Source organism: Thamnophis elegans, chromosome 10 (genome assembly GCF_009769535.1).
Source record: "Thamnophis elegans isolate rThaEle1 chromosome 10, rThaEle1.pri, whole genome shotgun sequence".
NCBI classification, from domain to species: Eukaryota; Metazoa; Chordata; class Lepidosauria; order Squamata; family Colubridae; genus Thamnophis; species Thamnophis elegans.
The window spans coordinates 62,362,646-62,385,028 of record NC_045550.1 but is presented as its reverse complement, the minus strand read 5'-3'; the positions used below and the strand labels follow the sequence as shown (position 1 = coordinate 62,385,028).

Genomic DNA, 22,383 nt, shown 5'->3' with positions numbered 1-22,383 from the left:
ATTCTGCTTGAGACCACAAGCAGGTTCTAGCCTAGTGTATATGTACTGAAATCATTTTGCAAGAAGTGTTTAAGGTAGTATGTCAAAAAGAAAGATTTCGACCTAGCTTTTTCTCAAGATACCAGTCAGAACAGTTATATGGGCCTGGATTTTTCTTGGATCACTTTCTCTACTACAAACAATGTAGCATTTTTTTCCACATGGATTTTTCATTTCAACTAGCCCTTTATTATCAAAACTGCTCTTTTCATTCTTATCCTCTTTGGATAACTTTACTATAAAGAGAGTTTTTATAATTTAAAAATACAATTCCAATAAAGGTGAATAAAAAGTAGAAGCGGTCTGTTGAGCAGGAGTATAAAATATATATAGTAAAACATTTCTGCTTAAAGTAGCAGAACAGTTAGTCTTAAATAACAAGTGTCCATTTCTTTCTCCTTAAAAATGAAGTTATACTCAGAGGCTGCATACAATTATATAGTTTTGATTCAGTGTAACTAGAAGCAGGGATTGATTTCAGTACAGCAAACACCTGTCAAATAAGATATGAATGGAGAACATGGATTCCAGATTTTGCTGAAGTACAACTCGCAACAGCCCTGCCTCGAGTGATCAATGGAGGAGGACATTCTAGTTCAGCAACATTTAGAAACCTATACCTCTTCGGTCAAGTAAGAAGACAGAAGCTTTCAGATTAATCAATTTATTTCACTATTGCACATGCATTTGATTAACTTTCCAACATGATCCAGTCCTGTCACGTGGACAAGTTAATGAGTTGCACAATCAGAGAGAGGACGGAGAAAATAAAATGCTTACAAGCATACAGAAAGACCTTCCTGGAAAAAAAACACAGGAAAATCAGTCTTGCTTTTATCTCTAAGTGCAAGTGCTCTGTTCAGATCCATGCTTTCAAGAGATTAAGGATGTCATTATGGGTCCCATTCTCTAAAAGGGATATCAAACTTGCAGTCTTTAGGCCAGATGCATCATGTGCTGGTCATGTCCACCCCCGTTTAGTGAAAGGGGGGGGGGAGTCACGATATGTCACGTGATGACATGATGCTGTGAGTTTGACACCATCTCTCTAAAGCAATACTGTTATCCCATTAACATTGATGTTCAATCTGGCACCCTCTGGATGTGTTCACACTGAGCTCCCTCCCCACTCATCTACCTGTATTTCCCCGAAAATAAGACAGGGACTTATTTTCATTTGACACCCCCCCCCCCCGGGAAATAAATGCTTGGCCTTATTTTCAGGAAGGTCTTATTATTTTTCAGGTGCAGGAGGTGGCAGGTGTGGTCACTTCATGGCTGCTGCTGTGTTGCAATATTTTTGGGGAGGGCTTATTATCCGGGGAGGTTTTATTTTCAAGGAAACGGGGTATTAATTTCATTTTTGTTGGGGAAGGCTGTTCAATGTTACAGAAACCTGATTTCTTTTAAAGGTATTAATTGCGCAGGGTCAATTGGGAAGGAAATTTTAAACAGAGTTTAAGACTGCCATGTTATTTAAATAACACATTTAAAAATAGGAACAGGCAATAAACGAGCAGGTAATCTAACCTTGGCCTTTGATTTGTGTTCATTTGTCTCTTTGTAACTCTCTGCTTAATATAAGCCTCTGTGGTTTTGGTCAAAATAAACAAAGCACACACCATGTCAATTGTTTGTGGGAGTAATACTGGGTACAGCAACAACCTAATTTTGCTAGGAAGTCTCAAGACCAGCTGATAGCATCCTGCACAGACCCAAGTACATTCAACATATTGCACAGGCTCTCCTAATAAATGGATTTCAAAGGAAAAATCCAATGCCATTTAAAAAATAAGAGGAGGCACTTTACTTTCACACATTAGCTATGTGAAAAAAGGAAGAATGATCTAGCGCAGGGATCTGCAAACTTGGTAACTTTAAAAGACTTGTGGACTTCAACTCCCAGAATTCCCCAGCCAACATGGATGACTGAGGAATTCTGGCAGTTGAAGACCACAAGTCTTAAAGTTGTCAAGTTTGGGGACCCCCTGATCTAGCATATCTATTCTGCTGAATGAATTTATGATTACTGCATGTCTAACTATGTGATCGTCAATATTACCATAATTTTAGCAGCTTGTAAGTAAGCATATGGTTCTAACAAGCATGTAAGAACAATGTACAGGGGTAATTTTTCATTAAGTGGCCAACTGATGAGGGATACCTTGCTTTCATGAAACGTAGCTAAAAACCTGTAGGATGCATTGCAAAGATTATTCTCTGAAGTGAACCACAGAGAAAGTTGACATTTCTCACTTCAGAAATGCCACATTCTACTGTATTGGAAATTATTCTAGAACAAAAACCAAATGGACATCAGCTCTCCTGCAACACCTCCCAGAAAATGCACTACAGTGCAGCTCAACAAGACTGTGGAAAAGCATTTTTCTCCAAACCAGAGATGACCAATAAATGATCATACGATAAATTCAAATACAGGAAAGCAGAACTACAGAGCAGATTTTTAAGATACTCTCCGTTCTCCAAAGTTTAAAAAAGAATCTACGGTCAGCAGGATCTGATCTCTTTCAAAATACATTTATTCATCCCGCCATTCCTCACAGTATTTTTACCTGCTGGGTTTCCAAATGTTTACTGGCCCCTTTTCTAGGCAATTGCCAAAGGCAAAGAAATGTTGGGAATGGTAGCTGATCTGGTATGTGTCCTCCAGATATGTTGACTTTTTCTGGAATTACACAGCCAGCTGGGAATTTGGGGAATTATAATTACCGTATTTTTCACACTATAAGACACATCCCCCCCAAAGTGGGTGGAAATGTCTGTTTGTCTTATAGAGTGAATATTGCGATGGGGGGAGGGGTGTTGGTATGGCCGCGGCATTCGCCACTGCTGCCTGTCACTTCTGCTGCCGTTCGCCACCACTGAGGAACACTGGCGCCTTCGCTGACAAGCAGCTGATTGGCAGTTGGATCGGCCTCCTGGAATACCGCCGATCAGCTGTTCTAGGCGACGGTAAAAGGTGGCGGCGATTCCCACAGCCTAGAATAGCTGATCGGTGGTATTCTGGGAGGCCGATCCAACCATCAATCAGTTACTGGCAGCGAAGGCTCCAGTGCTCCCCAGTAGCAGCAGCACCTCAGCTCAGTTGACTGGTGGTGGGCGCAACGGAGTGGAGCCCTGATGAGCCATGTGCTGTGGCTGTGATAACATGCTGAAGCTGACCAGGCTGTTTGCTGCAAGGACACTACCGGATGGATGCTGGGAGGCAGATTTTTTTTCTGGTTTTCCTCCTCTAAAGCTAATGTGCGTCTTATGGTCTGGTGCGTCTTATAGTGTGAAAAATATGGTAATCCATCTGCTGGGAGTCTAGGTTGGGGAAGTCTATCCTAGGTTGTGCAATATTAAATTTTAAATATTCTCCATGTAAGAAATCTATGTAACTTGGGGGAAAATAGCTACCTCAAATTTCAAGGTGGTTTGATAACAATAATTACATGTATTACTAAATCATTACTAAGTCAATATTTACTCATCACTAATAAGAAGGAATTGAGCTGGCAAGAATGAAACTAGTTCACAACTGAATCATTGGATATTTAATATCTCACCATGTCTCAGTTAAGGATTTTTAGAAACCTTATTCTGTTAGCCTTATTAATACTTTCATTACATTGCAATATGACCAAGAGGAAAACAAGAAAAAAAATACATTTTAAAAGCCAGAAAGTAGATTAAAAAAAAAAGAATACTCACCATAGGTTCACAGTAAATTAAGAATTGCAGGCAAAATAGCAACGAAGATCCAGAGAAAGGCTCAAAAATGTAATCTTCCCAATAACTTAAATGTTAATCAAAGCATTTATAAGCAAAAGTTACCTGGATTTTTTCTGTACTTGTGGGCTGCAGGTGTCTGTACAACACTTTTTTCACGACGTCAAGGGATAAGCAAGTGACAACTATGATGATTATGGCAAACCAAGCAGAGCCGCTGGACAGCAACTGAACAAATACGAAGTACAAGTCTTGGGTGTGCAAAAACGGCCTGGAAGGATAAAGGAGACAAGAAAATGGAAATTAACCAGCAGCAAGGGTAAACATTTAGGTCAGTGGTCCCCAACCTATGTGGCTCGGTGGCCTGGCTGGGAAGGGGGACAGAGGGGAGCAGGGCTGTGGATGTGGTGAGCTGGTGTGCGCACGCAGGTGTGCCAGCCAGCCACTTGTGTCATTGGAGCTGTGTGCGAACGTTGGCCTGCTGCTTGTGTCAGTGGAGCTGTGTGCATGCGCTGGTCTGCCTCTTGCCTGGCCCGGTTTCTGAATAGGCCACACCCCAGTGGTGGGCTGCGGCCCGGGGGTTGGGGGTGCCCGATTTAGATGAATACTCTTAAGAACAGTAGGAAATATTAAGGATTGAAAAAGGAGGAAATCATAAGTAGGGGTGTCCTCAACTTGCAACCATTAATTTAGTGATTGTTACAATGGAATTTAACAAAGTGACTTGTGATTGTTTTTTACATCAGGTGATCCCCATGGTCAGGTGATCAAAATCCAGACACTTGGCAACTGCTTCATATATTTATGACCGTTGCTGTGTCTCAGGGTCACTTGGTCATGTTTTGGGATCTTCCAGCAAGCAAAGTCAATGGGGAAGCTGGGTTCATTTTACTGCTGTGTTACTAACTCAACAACAGCAATGGTTCACTTAACCACTGGGGCAACAAAGGTCGTAAAATGGGGCAAAACTCACTTAAGAACTGTCTGGCTTAGCAATGGAAATTCTGGCTCAACTGTGGCCGTTAAGTCGAGGACTACTTGCTATCTCCCAGGGAATGAATTCCAAAAATACAAAATCCATAATAGAGAAAGCCCTGTCCCTAGTATCCACCAGCCTCATGGCTTTGGGCCTAGAGAATATCTCTTGTAACACGGATCTCAAAATCTGGGCAGGTTCATTGCAGCAAATATTCAACTGGTCATATGAAACTGTGCAGACAGGTCTCTTTAGAACAGGGGTTTCCAACCTTGGCGACTTTAAGACTTGTGGACTTCAACCCCCAGAGTTCCTCAGCCAGCTTTGCTCTACAAGTCTTAAAGTCGCCAAGTTTGGAGACTCCTGCTTTAGAACATTGAAGGGAGATAATGAGGAAACTTAAGATCTACAGATAGTGATAATAATAATAGTAATAATCAGCGGTCAACTTTCTCTGATGGAAGCAGTGGCATATGACTTTTTGACCTCAAGAGACGTAACTTTGCATCCCTAAGTAATCAATGAATGTAGCTCCAATTCTTTTGAAGTTTAAAAGGCCGACTGTGATTTAGAAACAAATGAGGCAAACCTTTTGATTTGAGGATCTAAAGTAAAAAATGAACAGAAGTACATTCCAAATACTGTACGTTCTTATTGTTAATATTGTCCCCACGTAAATCGATAATTGTAGCTTGCATTTTGAAAGGCCATGTCAACGTGCAGTTAAGCCCTATCAGCTTTTTATCCTTTTCTCTAAAAATTAATGTGGCAGATTTTTTTTTTGATTCCATATATTTGAAAAATGGGACACTGAAATATTCAATTATTTATTTGTTCCTTAAATTTATTTCCTGCCTTTCCTCCCAAAAGAAAATACATATGTAAATGAGGGTTGCATTCTCAGGTGCTTGGTACGTTCTGACTTCTGGTTGTTTGCTTGTAGATGTTTCATTACCCAACTAGGTAACATCATCAATGCTAGTAAGATTGGGGTTTGTTCCCTCTTTATAGACAGTAGTTTGCCTGTGTAAAAAATAGCACTGATTGGCGTGACCATCCATCTCTGATACTATGTCAAATTCTAGTTTAGTAGAATTAAAAAAAAATCAGATTTGGGCAACAAAGAAGGGACATTATAGAACAACAAAGCCCCACTTAAATGGATAATGGACAGACGGATAATATGACAGTATTTCTATTTTTAATTCTATTTTTTTCATCTTGTGTGCCAGATTGTTGGTTTAGCTGCTCAGAGAAATGCAGCAATGCAAGTTCTGTTTTTGTATACATACATGCACCACTGGTCACAGCCTGCTTACAGGTCAAAACATGGTTAATTACTTACCAGATTATCCCGCCATAGAATAAGGAAAAGATGAAGTAAAACCCAATGGACCCCCAAGTAACAAAATGATTTATCCAAGTCCAAAAGTGAGTCTCTATTGCCATCTAAGCACAAAGAAAGAAAGAAAGAAAAAGAAAAAAAATGTATCTCTTAATAAACAGGTAATTACAAAGTTAAAGCCTGTGAAAACATTGCAAGTTTGTTTGTTTATTTGTTTGTTTGTTTGTGTGTGCGCGCGTGCACACCTTTAAGTCAGTGTTGACTGCTGGCAACTGTCTGAACAAGTTTCACAGTTTTCTGGGTAAGATTTTAGCAGTGGTTTGCCACCAGAGATGGGATTCTACCAGTTTGGACCAGTTCAGGGGAACTGGTAGCTCCGACTACTGGCTGGGAGTGAATCAGTTTGCTCCGACTTTCAGCTGGGCCCGCCCGCCCCTGCGCTATACTCATCTATATTGGCTTTTCTGAAGTCCAGCTGATAGGCCCGGCAGAATGGATTGCAATGCCTCAGCTGTTTTCCTCTAGAAGGTGGAATGAGGAAGGTGATTTCTCTGTAAACTGTGCATGTGCTGCGAAGCATGTGCTCAGCGAACTGATTGTTAAACCGGTAGGATCCCACCCGTTTGCCATTCACTGCTTCCCAGGGCTGAGAAAGAAAGATTGCCCTTAGATTACACAGCTGGCTTGGTGCCTAATAACTAGAACTCACAGCCCATCTCCTGGAATCCATCCTGATGATTTAATTGCTCCACCAAATTGGCTCTCATGTTTTATTGGGAACTAAGTATTCTAAATCCAAGTTGTGCACCATCTTTGATTCTAAAACCTCTAACATATTGGTTCTGCACCAACATTGGTGAATGGCTCCTTCTCTATAGTTGATTGGTGAACTGAAAAAAAGGCCAGTTCTTGATCAAATATTCATGGCAGGATATAGCTGATTCTATCCTTGGGAAGGACTTAGTAGGTGGCTAAAAATGCAAAATTCAGGATAAACATCTGGCTGGTTTTTTTATTTATTTGATTTCTATAACTGCCCACCTCAGCAAATGACTCTTTGTGGCTCACAATTCAAAACACATATTACAATTAAAACATTTGAAAGCAATAAAAACAGCAAAAAGTATTAAAACAATAAAAATGTTGATTGTGTGATCAACAACAACAACAACAATAATAAGGCAACTTTTCAGGTATCAAAGAATTCCCCTTATATTAACTTATGGATTTTCTTGAGCCTATGTTTTTTTTCCCCAACTGAGGAGTTCTTTATAACTGGGTTTAAGGACAAAGATACATCTTTTGACATCACTTGAATAAATAATTTGGCCTGAGAAAACTGAATTTGTAAGAGTGGTTACTTTTTCCAGTGGAAGAATACAAGCTCACTGACATTGGGAGTTTTCTGTTAGAAAAATCCCAACACAAACAAAACCGATGGGCTTCAATATTATTTTAAATTAATTCTTCCAGTTAAATATAGTCAAATCACGTCAGCACTCATCTCAGACTATTAAAGACAATTAAAAAGAGCTTAAAAAGCAAAATCACAAATGCATTGCAGTACCTTCATTGTAACTGTTATAACCATAACTGTGAAGACCAGAGTACCAAAGGTCCAATTTCCAAACATCTAAAAAGGAAAACAAGAAATTTAATTAGATGGAAGATACTTAAGAGGCAACACCACCGTTATGTCCTTGTTAGTTTACTATATAATTTTTCAGCTCTCGTCTCTAAAGAATCAGGATTATTTTGAACCTAATTTTAGAGTACCGGTTATCCAGTTTTCTCTCACTCGCAAAAATATGATATTTCTTTTACCTGTCTCATGAAAAATCTAGACTTGTGCGCTTATTTTTTGAAAGAGCTAGATTGCGTTAAATATTTTTTTCAATTCATGAGCTATTTCTAATTAATAGGTTATTAAAACGCAGTTCATCTGCTTGTTTGTGTTGCAATGCCATAGGAAGCCTTAACTTGGTAAATATAAATTCGTACAGAAAAAAATCTAGCCTAAGTATGGTTGTGGAGCAAAGAGCATCATCCTCTGACTGTATCACATTCACTTATTCCACTACATTCAAAAGAAGACATTTTAAAACTGAAATTATTCCAAAGCGGAAAAGGGAATTTGGTACACAGCTCAACAGGGAGGTCATCCAAGATTCCCTGCAAAAGAGCACAGCCCACCGCTTAAGGAAGAAGCAAATTCCATAATCAATTGCAGTGCTGTCTTCTCATTTTGTACCTACTAACAGCATGATTTTTAATTCTCCTTTTCTTGGATTGCTATCTGCAAGGTAAAGGCTCCCCTTGCACATATGTGCTAGTCGTTCCCAACTCTAGGGGACGGTGCTCATCTCCGTTTCAGAGCCGAGGAGCCAGCACTGTCCAAAGATGTTCTCCATGGTCATGTGGCCGGCATGATTAAATGCCGAAAGCTCGCGGAATGCTGTTACCTTCCCACCAAAGGTGGTTCCTATTTTCCTATTTGCATTTTTACATGCTTTCAAATTGCTAGGTTGACAGAAGTAACGGGACCTCACTCCATTATGTGGCACTAGGGATTTGAACTGTCAAACTGCCAATCTTTCTGATTGACAAGCTCAGTGTATTAGCCACTGAGCCACCATGTACATACTTGCTATCTGTAATCAGGTGACTGAAAATCCTGAGAAAAATCTGGGCTTGGTGCAAGTCCCCTTCACCTAAAGATGGTTTGTCTACTAACAGCTTTCTTTAAGCTGGCAGAAAGCAATTACTATTAATTAGTAGGTTTTTGCCATGGAGTCTGTTAGAGATGGAAAAGAAGAGGATTTTGGTAAACACCCCAAACCGCCTACAGTTTGCGTTAAGGATTGTGTTTGTAGAAAGGCAGGGGGTGGGGAGACCGAAGACAAAAAAGCATGTAACTTGGCAACATTTCACTAATGCACAAGAGCCTTTCCTTGAACACAACTAGTTGTCCACATAGAATGAGAAGGATGGGAAAGCTTTTCCAATCAGTTTCTTTTAATGTGTTCAAGGAGAATGAGCGATGCATTCTTGAATACGATTACAAAGGTACTGCATTTAGCATCTGCATGTCTTTTATCCTACAACATAAAATCTTACCATTTGCCTCTTAGGTTTGAATACCTGGCGACATGCACAGCATGAAAAAAAGGGGCAGGTTAGAAGGAAACTAAAGGTGAAAAATTGTAGTGTATAGCTATTACAGTGCAAAGCTAAATCAACCTCTCAGAATTCACATGGATTCTTTCTTCCTGCATGCCAGCTATACTGAAATTAAGAATTCACCCCGGTGTAGTTTTGTATTCCAGCTAAAAATAGCAGACAGTGGTTAGGCTATCCCAGATTCCTGACAAGCCCACAGAATGATTCAGAAACCAAGTTCACCCAAGGTATGGTAGATAGTTGTGTAATGGAAACAAATAAGGCAGTTGAGGGAAATCTGGGAAAGAGCTTTTTGCTCAGCTCTGTTCATTTTCAAAGATGCTTATTCAGAAACAGAATAACAGAGTTGGAAGGTCTTCTAGTCCAACCCCCCTGCTTAGGCAGGAAACCCTACAGTACGATTTCAGACAAATGGTTACCCAATTAAAAATTTCCAGTGTTGGAGCATTTACAACTTCTGGAGACAAGCTGTTCCACTGATTAATTGTTCTAACTGTCAGGAAACTGCTCCTTAGTTCTAAGTTGCTTCTCTCCTTGATTAGTTTCCACCCATTGCTTCTTGTCCTACCCTCAGATGCTTTGGAGAATAGCTTGACTCCCTCTTCTTTGTGGCATCTCCTGAGATATTGGAACACTGTTATCATGTCTCCCCTAGTCCTTCTTTTCATTAAACTAGACATACCCAGTTCCTGCAACCGTTCTTCATATGTTTTTGCCCCCAGTCCCCTAATCATCTTTGTGGCTGTTCTCTGCACTCTTTCCAGAGTCTCAACATCTTTTTGGTATCGTGGCGACCAAAACTGGATGCAGTATTCCAAGTGTGGCCTTACCAAGGCATTATAAAGTGGTATTAACACTTCATATGATCTTGATTCTATCCCTCTGTTTGCCAACCGTGTTGGCTTTTTTGGCAGCTGCTGCACACAGCTGGCTCATATTTAAATGGTTGTCCACTAGGACTCCAAGATCCCTCTCACAATTACTACTATTGAGTGAGGTACCACATATTATTTACAGGACTCCAGGCAATGAAAGTTTCGTTCTTTTTCAAGGAGATTTGTATCTCAATGGCTATGTTAAGAAAGCACAGACACTTTCGCCTGATATATGTTTTATAATGATTCAGTTTACATAGCACAACATTGCATATTCCACAATACAGTTTTCATAATAGGTTAGCATTCTACTTTACCTGGCCATTCCCTAACAATGAAGTATCTTTTCCCATCAGAAGATAGGAGCCAAAGAAGAAAGCAAATGCATGAAAAAATCCCAAAAAGGTCCAGTAGAGGAAAGGCTTAAAGCCCAAGTGGGCATTTTTACTAATGTCTCTGTAGAAAGAGATAGAAAAAAAAGATATAATGCTCTGGCAGCTATTTTTCAAAGGAACAAAAATTACTTTGATACATGATGACATCAGTGTACAAGATCATCTTTAATATTTCAGGAACACTCCTAAAATTAATCTATACCTTTTTACATATTCTGGGAAATTGCAATAAATGCTCTTCAAAACCTTGAGATGTTTCATGGCCACTTGGTACTAAAGACTAATATGTTTTGGGAAAAAGGATGATGCTAACTCCCTATTTGCTTTCCCTATCCCACCCAATTACAATCTTTAGTCAATGAGCCAGCTTATAAATGACCAAAGTATGGCCACATTTCTGAACAAATTCGTATAAACAGATATATAATTTTAATAATAAAAAATGGTGTAATTGAAATCAGAAATCTCTTTATCATTTAGACTCTTTCAGGAGGAATAGGAGGGGGATCTCAAATTAATCACATAGCGTTATTTACCAATGTTTATCAGTCACCTCTAAATGAGATGGGCAACACATAAATCTAATAAATAAGACTAAATAGAAATAAAACCTACAATTCAAGTGTAGGCACATAATGGCTGCATTTCGACACCACAATAAAGAGAAGAGGGTTTAGACTTCAGGGATCCTTCTGTACTCAAATCAATCAGAGGCGGCATGCTATTTAGAGGCAGTGGGTGCAGCGCCACTCCTCACCCCCCCATCACAACTGATGAAGATTTTGCATGAGAAACAAAACATTTTCTTCTTCCTCAAGGAAAAAAACAGTCCAATTGCTTTTTGAAAAAGCACCTTTGAGACAACTATGACTTGGATGACTAAGAATCTCTACAGGCATCTTTCCTCAGAGGGTTAGGCTAACTGCTTGCAAAGGGCATACAAAATTATGCTAAGAGCCACATTTTGAACATCCCCTGCTTTCTATATTCTGATCCTTAGCATAGTGTCTTCTTCTCTGGCTTTGTTCTGACCTAGGCTTCCCCAGCAGCACGAAGCCGAGTCCACGTCCCAATAAACCCTTTTTATTTAATTTACATGAATGCCTCTCCAGCAGTCTTTCAAGATAGTTCACAATTACCGATCTTTATCAGGCTTGGAGAGTGGCCATGCCGATATCTTTCAGACGCCGCAATACTTGTCAAGAATGCAGGAATGAACTAATTGTCTCCTGCAAACTCCACTCCCCTTTTGCTCCTCTTTTATTCCCTATGGGAGGGGCAAGTCACCATCCACCTGTGGTCTTACTCCCAAGTTGACCCTTGTTCCTTAGTTGTTCCCTTTGTCTGGCAACTATGCACATGCGCACACTAGGAACAGGCTCCAACTGTTTGTCTGCCTCACTGATCTTTGACTCCGAAGGCAGCTGATAACTGTCAGACGGCCCTGGCCCTCGCTCTATCTCTGACGCAGAGCCCTCATCAGAGCCTTCCCCAGGCTCCAGGACTGGCCCATGTTCCTCCCCAACCTCCTCACTGTCCGAATCTGCCGCCAGCTCCGCTGACTGCTGGTGGGCCACAATAGGCTTGTCAGGGTTATCCATATCACAGCCAGAGCAATTTCTGGCTTGCTTCCAGAAACTTTTTGGAACATCTTGCCTCCTGAGATAAGACTGCCTCTTCTATGCTTCTGCAGCAGCCTGAAGACTTGGCTCTACCAGATGGCTTGGAGCCCTAATGGGGGAGCATCACACTGGAGGTTGAATTAAGGGGCAATCCCACCTCCACCCCCTCCCTTTGCATCCTCTTCCCTCCCTTCACTCTGTTTTATCTTGATTGGAATTTCTACTTTTATTCTTTTAAGACATGTTAGGATTACACTAACTAGAATGTTTATGGAGATTCTCAGTCATCCAGGTCATGGATGTCCCAAAGGTGCTTTTTCAAGAGGCAACCTGGACTTTCTGGTTTTGCTTTGAAGATGTTTCGCTTCTCATCCAAGAAGCTTCTTCAGCTCTGACTGGATGGTGGGAAATGGAAGGATTTATATTCCTTGCAGGGAATAGATTTTACTGTTTTAATTCTGGAAACTACCCATAGTCGTTTTACTACGAAATGGGGAAGAAGGCAAATAAATTCAATAAACAGACAAGCAAACAAACTAACTCTTTAACTGAAGATGGCAGAACTGACTACATTAAATCTTAAGATATAAAGAATATGTGCCTAACAGCATAGGGATTCCCCTAATATTTCAAATGAGTATTAGCTGTTTCTACAAACAACCTAACCTAGGACTTTAAAACCCAGCACCCTTTGGGTCTCTGACAAATGGTTTTTGAGTAGAAGGAGCCGTACAACTCATTTCTTAACCAAGCAAAATTCTCTCCTGAAAAGACCATGCTTACCGGTAGAGAGTTGGCTTGCTGTGCAATACATGAGGATGCACATGCTGTTCAAAAAGACTATACATGAGGACTGGCAGGGAAGTGAAACAAATGTTGTACAAAGTCAGGTACACGCTGTCATACAGAGTCTGAAAGGTGAGAAAGGTGGAGAATTGGTGATTGTTTTAAAACCCATATACAGAAAAGTCAACAACAACAACACAATCACCTCAATCTAAATGTCTGTTGTATTATATTAACATTAACAAAGAAGGAATGCAATAAAGCAAGCTTCTGTGACCTGAAGCTGTACAACTGTAAAGAATTATTACAAACCCCTTCCATACCGTACTTCTTCCTCTCAACACAAATGGTTTTAACACTCTTTCTAAATATATATATATATATATATATATATATATATATATATATATGTGTATGTATGTATGTATGTATGTATGTATGTACGTACGTACGTACGTACGTACGTACGTACGTATCATTGTAGAGAAGTCTTGCAAGAACAGAAAATGTTGCACTTACTTCTAGTTAAGTATGGGTTAACAGAAGTTCTTTGGTGCAGCATCCAAAGAAAGGTATATAAAAAAGGTATATAAAAAAGAACATCTGGAAAATGCTGTGTGTGTCCGTATCGAGGAGGAGAAAAGGCTTTAACATTGGACAAAGCTAATAGTCACTTTAGGTCCGGGTTTCTCAACCTGGGCAACTTTTAAGGTGTGGGGACTTCAACTCCCAGCATTGCTAGCTGAGGAATGCTGGGAAATGAAGTCCCCACCTCTTAAAGCTGCCCAGTTGAGAAATGTTGATTTTAGACGATAGATGCTGTGTGGTCAAGAAAAGGCCCATGGGTTTGTTTTTTTCCTTATTGAAACAGAAAGCGGTTTATCACCAAATTCAATGCAGACCATCCCACGATCCATGTAAAAGAAAAGTTAAGAACTGGAGCAGCTTAGAAGGAAAGGCAGGAGGGGTGGGGTGGGCGTTTGCTATCATCTTATTCTTCACTTTAGACAGAAACCCTTTCTGTTTAAGTGGCACCCAGCTTCTTTCCAGTCAACCCATTTTTAATTTCATGTTATTGCCTGTTTAGAATAATACTTAAAATACTGAATTTGGAGGTAGGAAAATCAGCTTGTGATAAGACTCTGTTACTAATCATTCTTAAATGGGGCCAATCAGGATTACCCATAGTCTTTACTAGGTTATTTATAGATACATGTATTAAGATAAATTAGAATTTGCTGGAACTCATAGAGTAAGAGCAATTCATTTCAGAAATGCAAGAAAGGACAAACATTACTGGCTACGGATAATCTGAGTTACAATACAGCACATCTTAAATTTAAATCTTAAATTTAAAACAGAATACATTTAAATGAGCTAAATCTGATTAATAAGAAAATCCCTTCTTGATCTGGCTATAACTGTCGCTTGTCTCCCAGATATAAAATAAAATCCATTTTTTAAAAGTGCTTTTCGCTTTCTAGTATAGAAAAAGAATTAGCAGAACTAATCAGCACTATCCAAAGATAAATATTACTTTGACTAAACCCTCATTCCGCATGGAACTCTTTAACACAACTTTCAATTTTTATTTTGCCTAACAATAAAATGGTTCCCTCACAAGAAATGGGATTGCTCTTGGATACATTTTTACAGACAGAAAATTTAAAGGAAATATATAGGGATGGAGAAACAGATGCTAATGAAACATCATCTAGCTGTTGTAAAAGGTATTCGATTTTAGCTCTAATATAGTGCTTGCTTCTTGGTGGCTGCCTACAAATCAGAATGTGAAGGCAGAAAAGAGGAGAAGAATAAAAAAAAATTGACTACTCACTTGTTGTGAAAATAAGCAGAAGAATTGATATAAAAACTGTGGCGTAATAAAACACACATTCTGGAAAACAAGATGCAATGCAACCAGTGAGACACATAAAACACCAAATTCTATCACACCCCTCCAAACCTATCTTGAATATCAAAAGAAGTTAAAAAAAAATCTTGTCTACTGAGATTCATCATCCAGATGGATAATGATATCACTGGCTGGAATTAAAGTACTCATTGAAGGAAATGGTGCGGTGGCCTAGAGGTGGAGCTCTTGCCTCACAATAAGGAGGCTGTGAGTTTGATCCTAGATAGAGGCAGATATTTCTTTCTCTGGACGCACTGAGAATATATCTGCTGAACAAAACTCCACATTGGCGACAGGGAAGGCCATCCGGCCATTAACACACTCTGCTAAGTCCATTCAGTTGTCCAGACTCCACCCCACAAGGGATTATGGGATCACTGAACGACAATGATGATTGAAGGAAGTGGTGGAGAGGAAGTACTCCCACAAGGCATTTGGGTCCCATCAATATCGCAATGAAGCAGTCTTCCCTAATGCCATCACTCTAATCCACTTGAGATTTAGAAACTCCATAACGCCTTGTTTGAAACAGGAAGCACGAACTCTTTCCTGATACGTAGTCGGAATGCTCTCATCCCACTTTGCCTTTAGATCACAACCTTTTTATAATCTAGACACTGCAACCATGATTAAAAGCTTAACAAGAAATAGTTTTACTACAGGTATGTTTTGGCTTGGAAGTGAAGAAATTAGCAGCAAGTTAGCAGATGATGATGGAAGTTCCTACTGAATATCATCAGGGAAAAAAACCTTACAGGCAGTCCTTGACTTATAGCCATTCATTTAGCAACCGTTCAAAGTTCCATTGGCATTAAAAAGTGACTTATGACTGGACCTCACACTTATGACCATTGCAGCATCCTGGTGTCATATGATTGCTGTTTGGAACCTTCCCACAGTTTCTGACCAGAAAAGACAGTGGGGGGTAGCCAGATTCACTTAATGACCCAGATGTTTCACTTAACACCCGTAGTGATTCGTTTAGCAACCCCATGGCAAAAAAGTTGTATAATTGGGCACAATGTGTTTAACCACTGCCCTGCTAGCAACAAAAATTCTAGTCCCCATTGGGAGTCCTAAGTTGAGGACTAGGTGTCTATGTGACTACATTCATAGGTTATTTTGCCCTAGAGACCAAATCTCTTATGTTCATGATTTGCTTTAAAAAATCTTTTTGTAGAACATTATAACATACAGGTAGTCCTCAACTTGCGACTACAATTGAGCCCAAAATTTATGTTGTTGCGTGAGACATTTGTTGAATGAGTTTTGCCCCATTTTACAACCCTAGTTGTTAGGTGCATCTGGCTTCCCCATTGATTTTGCTTGTCAAAGGTCACAAAAGGGGATCACACGACCTTGGGGACACAGCAACGGTCGTAAGTATGAACTTGCCAAGGACCTGAATTTTGATCACATGATCACGGGGATGCTGCAAAAGTTGCAACTGTGAAAAATAGTCATAAATTCACTTTTTTCAGGGCTGTTGTAACTTTGAATGGACACTGTTGTATGCCGAGGATTACCCGTGTTTTCTTTTTTCTTAGCTCTCTACCAGCCACCAGGACAGATGGGGTGAAATTTTAGGTGCAGAATTCCAGTTGGATTGTTTTGTTTGTGTCAGCCTACACTGAATGAAATTAAGGGAATCAGAAGGGAGGGTGGGGGCAACAAAAAGGATGGAGACATTTGGGCGTGCATTCCTGCATAAGGAGGCACATAGAACCTGTGGGCTACCCCTATAGCGTCTTATCATGCTTAACATATTGTCACTGTTACACTGGCGCTTGAGATAAAATTTGGGGAAATGCTAGTGTCAACAATGAGATAGAAGTGCAGATAGTCTTCGACCTACGACCACAATTGAGCCCAGAATCTCTGTTGTTAATTGAGACACACTTGTTAAATGAGTTTTTCCCCATTTAACAACATTTCTTGCCCAAGCTGCTAAGTGAATCACTGCAGTTGATAATTTAGTAACCTGGTGATTAAATGAATCTGGTCTCCGCATTGACTTTGCTTGTCGGAAGATTGCAAAAGAGGATCACATGACCCCAGGATGCTGAACCAGTTGGCAAGAAGCTGAATTTTGATCACATGATCATGGAGAGGCTGCAAAGGTCATAACTCTGAAAAACGGTCAAAAGTCACTTTTTTCACTGCTGTTGTAACTTAGAACAGTCACCAAGTGAACTGTTGCAAGTCAAGGACTATCTTCAGAATCAGTTTCTACAATATCTCTTAGTATCACCCTACTAAACCTTACCAGTTCCAAGCTTAATTGTAATGATAATTGAGTATCAGAGTTTATGTACTACCCCACTTTTGGAGGGAAACCCACTATTTAAAAGGAAAACATCTGAGCTAAAAGAATCCCCAATTATATGCTACAGACACTTACCTTGTAAAAAAAGTACTGTACAAGGGTTGCTATCCTAATATAATAAAGGTGGCCATGGACAAAAAGTAACTTGGAGAGGAATTTAAATCTTGCTATTGCATAGTCACTGTTTCTTACAGCTTGTCTGCCTTCTTTGCCCATGATACCTGCAATTTGGGTAAAAAGCAAAAGTAACAAAATTAACTTGTCTTCCTAAGCATGAGGACACATGTGAGTCAAAGTGAAACAACAAATGCAACAATAATGGAAGATTCAGTCCTTAAGTGTGCTGTTTGCAGATTTAAAGGAGGCCTGACCAGATAAGAGCACATCTTTTATTCCACAACAGAAAGAGAAAAGGTTGTATATATGTGTACATAGAATCTACTTTATTACTTTTTTATCTATGGAGATGATGCCCATTATAAATCCCATGTCAGGGTCCCAATGAAAGAAGACTCCGAGGCTTGAATTTCCTCAAAAGTTTCATTTCATTAGAGTTGTGTCATATTGGCATATCTGGGAAAACCTGAATCTGAAAGTTTCCAGGGTTTCCCCACCCCCAAAAAAGTTCAATTCTCTGCCCAGCACCCACATGTCCATCACATGGTCCAATGAAACACTGTCCCAACTGGAGATGCCTCCCAGTCATCTCATCGCAGCTGCAAGGCAAGGTGGCCTTGACTTTCTGAGAAAGAATGTCATTTAGACTATATATCACCCACACTCCATATAATCTCCCCTCCCATTTTCCCACAGTAGAAAATGTGGCAGGCCTGAAGGCCCAAATGTAAAAGATGGCTGCCAGGTCTGACATCCCAATTAACAAAGTTTAAATACGGTAAGACTTTGACCATCACCTAAATATTACCTATGCCAACATGAGCTTCTTGTATCATGCTCACATCATTAGCTCCATCACCGATAGCTAATGTGATAGGCTTCTCTGGAGATGTTTTCAGCAGCCGTACAACCTGTAAAGGAAAGACAGAATTCTCTATAAAAAAAAATGACATTATTTGGAACCAGTGGTTTGAGATACTAATGTTTCTCCACAAACTTGAGAGGGCAATGCTTAAAATTCAAGCTTTTAACCAAGACCTTTTCTAATGGATAGAAAATAAAATTCAGAGATTAAGACTATCTTTCATGGAGCTGTATCAATTCTATGTGCTTCCAACAAATCAATAATTTACTTCCTCTGAAAACTGATTGATGGAACATTGGCTTTGATCTAGGCTTAGGATCTCCTGATCTAATATTCAATAGTATAAATCAAAATACATCTAGAATTTTTTTTTCTCACAGCAAGTATGGCATATAACTAAAGTTTCAGAAATAGTTTAATTGACTTCGTCTCTTAAAAATCTTATGAAAGCTATTTTAGAGAAAAAGGAACACACATTCTCTGTATCAGAGGTAGGGAGCTTCTGCCCCTCTGCTTAAATATAATTCCCAGCATTTCTTGTTTGCTCAATATATGGAATCAAATGCAGGGCCCAAAGCAAATAATCAAAGCTTACTGCAGTAATAAATAGTACATACTGATAAAAGGAATTGCAATATCAAGACTTTTGAAGCTGACCAGCTGGGAAATGTTGGTGTACTTTGGGTCCAGGTAGTCCTCGGCTTATGATGAGAATGGAACCCAAAAGTGGTGTTGCTAAGTGAGACAGTTGTTCAGTGAGTTTTGCCCCATTTTACGACCCTTCTTGCCACAGTTGTTAAGAGAATCACTGCAGCTGTTAAGTTAGTAACATGGTTGTTAAGTGAATCTGGCTTCCCCACGGACTTTGCTTATCAGAATTTCACAAAAGGTGTTCACATCACCCCAGGACATTACAACCTTCATCAATGAGAGTCAGCTGCCAAAGGGTCTGATACTTAATCACGTGACCATGTCACATGGGGTTGTGAAAAACAGTCATAAGCCACTTTTTTTCAGTGCCATTGTGACTTTGAACCGTCACCAAACTGTTCAAAGTTGAAAACTACTTGTACACCTAAGAACGCAGGCCAATCACACAGCAAGACCGTCAATAGCAATCCCTATTGCCTGCCTATTTTGTAGACAGGTGGGGAGGGGGGGTGTTATTAGACTGAATGCTCGATTCCTTCTAAATTCGGTTTGAAGCAGGAAGGCCGAGAGAGGCTGTGGCAGGTTACAGTAGCCGAATACGGCTGATGCTCAACCTTCATGAGCTCCCAATAACTCACCTTTGCTTTTTGCAGGGGTGCCATGCGACAGCACAGCACAGCAGAGCAATTTCGGCAGACCTCCATGAAGAGTTTCTCGTGCTGCCTGAGGGCAAGGGAGAGGCTGGTCCCATCCACCACCAGCCCGTGCTGGATTACGTAGTCATCCTTTATTCTAACAAAGGAAGGGGGGAAAAAACAGGACAAACAAATCCATCGTTGTTTCATGAAGGACACCAGTCAGACACATCAAATGCTTTATGATCAACTGCAGACAATGAGAACAGGCTGAACTAGGAACCCTTCCCACCTGCTAGGCAGCAGGCTCATTAGCATATTATATGCTCATTTTGTAGCAAAGATGATGACGTAATATAGATTGTTCTATTTTCATATTGGAAAGTTCTGTGCTAGTAATGTGAAAAAAAACATTCCAAGTTGGAAATATGCTATTTTAGTTATTCTGAGCTGATGTAAAGTGTCCCTCGTGTTGTTTTTAACCATTCTAGAGTTCTAGTGCTCTGAGTTCAAAATAGGGCTATTTTGAGACTAGAGTATTGCTGGTAATGACGACACAACTTATTTGTTGTTCCAAACAAAGTTTTTCTAGCTTAAAATCAGATGTCTATTTAAAAACAAATGTCAGAATCTTTTAGAACAGTGTTTCTTAACTGTTTTCTCTCTCTCTCAGGACTTGTATGCTAGAACTGTACTGGTTACTTTGGAGTATTTTGAAAAACATAAAAAGTTATAGAGGACCCCAAAAGAGCTTTTCATATTATGGGTTACATTTATCAATGTCTGCCATATTAAAAATTAAAATTGATGCATTCACTGCTGCTGCCATTTCTCACAGCTGCTTGATAGGGTTTTAATATTGTATTATTTCTAAACATAGGCTGGCAAATAACTTTGATTCTGAGCACCCCTGACAGTATCTCGGGGGGCCCTCAGGGGATCTTGGACCACATTTAAGAAGCACTATTTTAGAAACCTCGGTTCCCCATCGGTTGCTGTCGACATCGGTTCAGAAATGTACAAAGGTTTTACCTCTTGGCGAGCTGTCTCAATTGCTCCGCACACGTACTGTCTGATTTGTGCTGCACTAGTTCCAGGATGTTCATGGTTCTGTGGAAGTGTCCGCAGGATAAGCTAACGCTTACTGCTGTTTCGTGCTTGTCTCCAGTGAGCACCCACACTTTGATCCCTGCCAACCGAAGAGCTTCTATGGTTTCCTGGACTTTGTCTTGCAGCCTACAAGTAAGCAAATTGCAATGGTGAACAATATCAGAACTGATTCGTCAGGATCACAATGTCTCTGCTTAGACCCTGCAGCATAGCTGCGGGTAATCTGTTAGTCCAAAATCAGAAAGACTCTAATAGGGTCATTTCGGACTAACAAAATTTATTCAAAGATGACTATAGGTAGTGCTCAACTTACAACAGTTCATTGAGTGACTGTTCAAAGTTATAATGGCATTGAAAAAAGTGACTCGCTCTTACGACCACTGCAGCATCCCCATGTTTACATGATCAAAATTCAGACTCTTGGCAACTAGCACGTATTTATAATGGTCGCTGTGTCCCAGGATCACGTGATCATCTTTTGCAACCTTCTGACATGTGATTGTGGGGATGCTGCAATTGTCAAGTGTGAAAAATGGTAACAAATCCCTTTTTTCAGTGTTGTAATAACTTTAATGGTCATTAAACAAATGGTTGTTAAGTCGAGAGCTATCTGTACTTGTTCACACAAGGCTGGGTGCTGTGAATCCCATTGCCCTTTTCCCTCTCTATGCTGATGGGGGGAAAAATCATACATATCACACAATGCTATTTATGGAGAGATGAACGAGCATCAAGCTATTCTGCCTGTGCCAGAATTTCTCTTCCCAAATAAACAGGAAGTATGTACTTGTCTTCAACTCCTGTAGCTCCAAGTAACTCCAAGTCTTTTTCAATAAAATTATATGCCTCTGCCAACCGTTCTTCTCGTTGCTGCAAGGCAGTTTTTGCTTCAAAAAGACGTCGCTCCACTTCTTTATACTCCTCCTCTGTGAACTTTCTGTAAGCTACACAAAGAGTCCTTAACCCTTTCTGTGAAAAGAACAGAGAGTGGTTATTTAGATAAGACACTGATGAAAAGGTTTGCTTACTGATGAAGTGCGCCTCTTCATTAAATGAAAGCCCTGACAGTTTAGGTCTCCCAAAAAGTGCCTTTTTTGACAAGGCATCTTCACTTTTACTCCCATTAATGGAAGAGGATGAAGCCAAGCATAATAGACCAAAGTTCAAGGACAAGTGAGGTTTGCAGTCTGCCAAACGATGCTAATCTTGGAAGGCAATAAAGACATTCTTCTCTCTGGGAGAAAAGGGTGACACTTAAATCAGAGGCAACTGGATATGGGGAGGAGGAGGAGGAAGAGAGGGAAGTAGAGCAAGGCACATGGTCCGAAGAAGCTGAAATGGTTTAGTTTTCCAAATACCATTCTCTCTCAAGATGTTCTGACTACAATTCCTATAATCTCTGAACATCAAAGCTGGGGCTGATGGGAAAGCCTGTGGTAAAATCAGACACTCCCATCAGCCCCAGCTTTATAAACAAAATCCATAAATGGCGTCAACATCAGGTAGCTATCCCAGGATCTCAAGCCAATGCACTCTGAATAAAATTCCCTAGTGATGCCCAACACGTACTTAATGGACCAAACACTTAATGGACCTGAAATATTATATATTACTAGCTGATAACCCAGCGTTGCCCAGGTATTTATAGACGTCAAAGTGTTTCTCTGACAGGGAGCCGTTTGTCTGACAGGGGCCTTTCTTCCCCCTACTCCCATGCCCATCATCCCTGCCCTCTCCCTTCTTTCTCCCTCCTCTTTCCCACCCTGTCTACGATTCTGGCACTTTGCCCCAAGTCCATCAGGCGCTTCCCCATT

General features: G+C 40.2%; 1 protein-coding gene across 2 annotated transcripts in view; it reads right to left on the bottom strand.

Moving 5' to 3' along the window:
* The window catches only part of ATP11B (ATPase phospholipid transporting 11B (putative)), a 95,593-nt gene that overhangs the window by 16,599 nt on the left and 56,611 nt on the right, over positions 1 to 22,383 (bottom strand). For both annotated transcript variants that reach the window (XM_032225031.1, XM_032225030.1), the window contains exons 18-28: positions 21,357 to 21,538; positions 20,492 to 20,695; positions 19,463 to 19,616; positions 18,117 to 18,219; positions 17,267 to 17,412; positions 14,788 to 14,847; positions 12,948 to 13,075; positions 10,465 to 10,603; positions 7,660 to 7,725; positions 6,093 to 6,196; positions 3,877 to 4,042 (exon numbers count right to left, since the gene is read on the bottom strand). In XM_032225031.1, the coding sequence (XP_032080922.1) occupies positions 3,877 to 4,042; positions 6,093 to 6,196; positions 7,660 to 7,725; positions 10,465 to 10,603; positions 12,948 to 13,075; positions 14,788 to 14,847; positions 17,267 to 17,412; positions 18,117 to 18,219; positions 19,463 to 19,616; positions 20,492 to 20,695; positions 21,357 to 21,538 (1,452 nt within the window). The remainder of the gene's footprint in view (positions 1 to 3,876; positions 4,043 to 6,092; positions 6,197 to 7,659; positions 7,726 to 10,464; positions 10,604 to 12,947; positions 13,076 to 14,787; positions 14,848 to 17,266; positions 17,413 to 18,116; positions 18,220 to 19,462; positions 19,617 to 20,491; positions 20,696 to 21,356; positions 21,539 to 22,383) is intronic.